The sequence below is a fragment of the Aureococcus anophagefferens genome (assembly GCF_000186865.1).
Source record: "Aureococcus anophagefferens unplaced genomic scaffold AURANscaffold_17, whole genome shotgun sequence".
In the NCBI taxonomy this organism is placed as follows: Eukaryota; class Pelagophyceae; order Pelagomonadales; family Pelagomonadaceae; genus Aureococcus; species Aureococcus anophagefferens.
In genome coordinates this window covers 697905-701769 of record NW_008705577.1, presented here as the reverse complement: position 1 = coordinate 701769, position 3865 = coordinate 697905, and the positions used below count along the sequence as shown (strand labels likewise).

The 3865-nt window shown below is 68.8% G+C and overlaps 1 protein-coding gene across 1 annotated transcript; it reads left to right on the top strand.

Annotated features, from left to right (window-relative positions):
- Positions 1 to 3395: 3395 nt before the first annotated feature.
- Positions 3396 to 3833, top strand: AURANDRAFT_29615 (hypothetical protein; the record flags this gene model as incomplete). Its single annotated transcript, XM_009040894.1, has 1 exon — positions 3396 to 3833. The coding sequence occupies one exon, from the start codon at positions 3396 to 3398 to the stop codon at positions 3831 to 3833; it is 438 nt and encodes a 145-aa protein (XP_009039142.1).
- Positions 3834 to 3865: the final 32 nt, after the last annotated feature.

The following is a 3865-nucleotide window of genomic DNA, read 5'->3' as shown; positions in this document are numbered from 1 at the left end:
CGCTACGCGAACGACCGGCCGCCGCCCGACGACCGGCCGCCGCGCAAGTTCGCGCGGCCCGCGGCGCCGCCGCGCGACGGCCGGCCGCGGCCCCTCCGGGAGCCCTCGGGCCGCCGCGGCGCGAAGCCGACGCTCGGGCCCATCGGCCGGGGCGACCGGCGCGACGACTACCGCGCGGACGACATCCGCAACTGGGACGGCGCGAGGCACCTGGACCTGAACCCGAAGGACGGGCGCCTCAAGCCGCGCGTGCGCCGCCTCTCCGAGAGCGACCTCGAGCACGGCGCGGACCTCTGGGAGGCCGCGCGCGGCCGCCCGCGGCCCGCGTCGACGCGCCACGCGGACCGCCGCGCGTCCGCGCCCGCGGTCTCCCTCGACCGCGGCTCGCGCGGGTCCCGGGGCTCGCGCGACTTCGGCGACGACAAGGAGAACGCGCCGCGCCGCAAGTCGGTCAAGGACCTCGGCGACGGCGACCGCCGCGGGCCCCGGCCCCCCGAGGCCCTCGCCGCGTCGCACACGGACCCGGACCGGCCGCTCCGCGCGCGGCCGCCGCTCCGCGCGGCGCGCACGTCGCAGGCCGCCTACTGAAAAAAGCCCCCCGCCCGGCGCGGCGCCACGACGGCGCCGGTCGTCCGGGGCCGCCTTTACACGTGTGTAAAGGTACGATGTAGTGCGATAAGAACATTACTCATGCGTCTACCTCGACCAGAGAGGACTGCCAGAACTGGTCATTGTGGTGACACACATCCGTAGCACAAGATGGGCACCGAGGCATATCGCAGCCGTCAGCCCCGCAACCAATTGATAGGAGATCGTCACAATCCTCACACACAGTAAAACCACAAACACCACAGGAAATATTGATCATACAGTTTGTGTGGGTAACACCGTAGCAGCTGAAGCAAAGAATACGGTGGTCAACACTGTCGTCGTAATCCACACAGGTGCCTTTTCTACAAATTCTGCATTTTGTGCAACACATCGAGCCATCACTCTCAAGATCTTTTTGTCCGCAACGCTTGCAAGGTGGTGGCTCCTTTCCTCGCCTGCGAAGATTTTTGGCGGTTGTCGCTTTCTTCGCCGCTGGCTCCGCGGCGGACTCTGGAGCTGTGCGCTTTGCCGGGGGACGCACGTATTCCTCTTCCAACCGAAAGTCCTGGTCGCCGTCATCATAGTTGATGTCGTAGGTGCGGTCACCGTATACCTTGGCGACGACCGCGGGGTAGAGCTTTCGCTGGCGGTCGAAGAAAGCGCGGACGCGATCGCCCGCGGCCCACGTCGCGGTGGGTGGCGGGACTTCCGGCTCCTGCGCAGGTACGCCTTTACTCTCCAGCTCGGCCACGCGACCGCGCAGCTCCGCGATCGTCTCGTCCTTCGCCTGGAGCGACGTTTCGAGCTCCCCGATGCGCGCGTCCTTGCGCGAGACCGCGGTCTTGAGCTCGTCGATCTGCGTCATCTTTGCGTTTTCCGACTGGACGAGCTGACCGGCCAGCTCTTCCTGCTCTTCCGCGTCTTCTTTGGCCTCATCGCGCTCCTTCTTGACGACCTTGATGCGCGCATCCTTGGCCTCGAGGAGGCGCAGGCCCTCGTTCAACGGCTCGGCCGCGGCCGGCGGTCCGCCGGCGTCGACGTCCTGCGCGCGCGCGGCGCGCCCGGCCGCTTCGTCGTCGCGCACGTCCTCTGCGTCGGCGTAGTTGTGGCTGTATCCGCCGCCGCGCTCGCTCCATTTCACTTTGTAGGTGTCTGCTGGACCATCGTGTGAGCCCGGCGGCAAGACCCAGAGCGGCCTTGGTTTCGAGCCCACCGAGCTGCGCCACTCTTCGTTCCAGAGGACCGATTTGTTGAGCAGGGCTCCCGCGGGGGCTGGCTGTGGCGGCATCGCTACGCAGCCCGAACCATAAACTTTTACGAATGGGGTGCAACGCAGCCAACTTGCACTCGATAATATCAAGGAGTTTCTTTTCGCTGTGGACAACACGGCGTGCTCGGTGGCAGCCACGAGAACGTCGCGGCCGCCGACGTCGGCGGCATGGCGGCCTGGGAGAGCGGCACGGACTGGATGAGCTTCCTGACGTGCAGCGCGTCGCCGGAGGACGGCGTGAGCTTCCTGACGTGCAGCTTCGGCGCCGAGGAGAGCGACCGGCCCGGCGAGTTCGACTCGACGGTCCTCGACGAGGACTTCGACGACGAGTACGGCGGCCGGGGCAGCGTGCCCATCGAGCGCGTGAGCGAGGGCCGGCGGCGGTCGGGCTCCCCCGCGGAGGGCGTCTACAGCATCCGCTACGACGACCGCGATCCGGACGTCGCCGGCGACGCGCTGAGCGACGACGAGGAGGCCCACGGGAGCCGCCGGAGCCGGTCCGCGAGCCCGCGGCCGGCGCCGCTCCCGCTCGACTTCGCGCGCGCGCTGCCGCCGAGCGCCGCCGAGTGCAAGGAGTGCGCGCGGGCCTTCCGGAAGGACCGCGTCATGGGCCGGATCGCGGCGCTCATCCCCGTGGCGTCGAAGATGGACGTCGACATGCTCCTGAGCCGCGTGACCTGCGGCCTGCGGGAGCACGGCCGCGCGTGCCTCTGCGACCGCGCGGACGCGAAGAGCAGGGCGGCACAAGAGAGCGACATGCCCGACTTCAAAGGCTCCTTTCTCGGCCGTGTTCCACTCGTTTCGGCTGATTTTTGGACGAGCGATCATCTCTCGGAACGGCCTCAAAGCGTGGGCTTTTTTCCGGAACGCGCGCGCGCGAAACACTCACGTTGAAGCGACGTTGAATCGCTCTTTCGCCGTCCAGGCGAAGAAGCGGACGATTCTGTGGCACGCGGTGAACTGCAACGACGTCATCGCCGTGCGCGTCTTCCTCACGGCGGGCGCCGGCGCGTCCCTGAGCCGGCGCCGCGAGGACCCCAAGGTCGACCCCATCTCCCTCGCGCTGGAGCGGGGCCAGGAGGACATCGCGGAGTCGCTCCTCGCGAACCTCCACCCGGCGCCCGCCGCGGCGCACCGGACCGGGCCGCGGCGCGACGACGTCACGGTGCTCGACGCCCGCGACGACAACTTCGCCGACATGTTCTGGTGCTGCGCGACGAACGGGCTCGCCGGGAGCGGCTCCTCCGCGCTCCGCGCGAGGCACCGCGACATCGCGCCCTACGACTTCTCGCCGCCGCCGACGAGCCCGCCGGCGACGCCGGCGAAGAAGAAGGCGACGTCGGGCTTCCCCTTCTCGCCCCTCGGCAAGCGGACGCCCTCGTCTAAGTGAGCGCGCGCCGAGGCCCGACCGATAGCCTACCGATGCCTCCGACCCCCGGCGCTGACTTCGGGAGCGCTTCAGCTCGATCTGTTCGAGATGATGCTGGCACAGGCACTCCGCCTCGCGCTCGCCATGCTGGCGTCGGCGAGCGCCATGAAGCCGTCGTCGCGGCGCCACTTCGTGTCCGGCGTCGCCGCGAGCGCCGCCGCGCTGCCGCGTCTCGCCTCCGCCGCCGACGGCTTCACGAAGACCGAGAGCGGCTTGCAGTTCAAGGACCTCAAGGAGGGCGACGGCGCCGTGCCCGCGCCGGGCCAGACGGTCAAGGTCCACTACACGGGCTGGCTCAACGACTTCGACGACCTCGACGGCAAGTTCGACTCGTCCTACGATCGCGGCAAGCCGCTGACGTTCGCGGTCGGGACCGGTCGCGTCATCAAGGGCTGGGACGAGGCGCTGCTGACCATGAAGGTCGGCGGCACGCGGCGCGTCGTCATCCCATCCGAGATCGGCTACGGCGCCAAGGGCGCCGGCGGCATCATCCCCGGCGGCGCGACGCTCTACTTCGAGATGAACCTCCTCGGCCTCCAATGAGCGATCGAGAAAAGAGTAACATGCCGGGACCG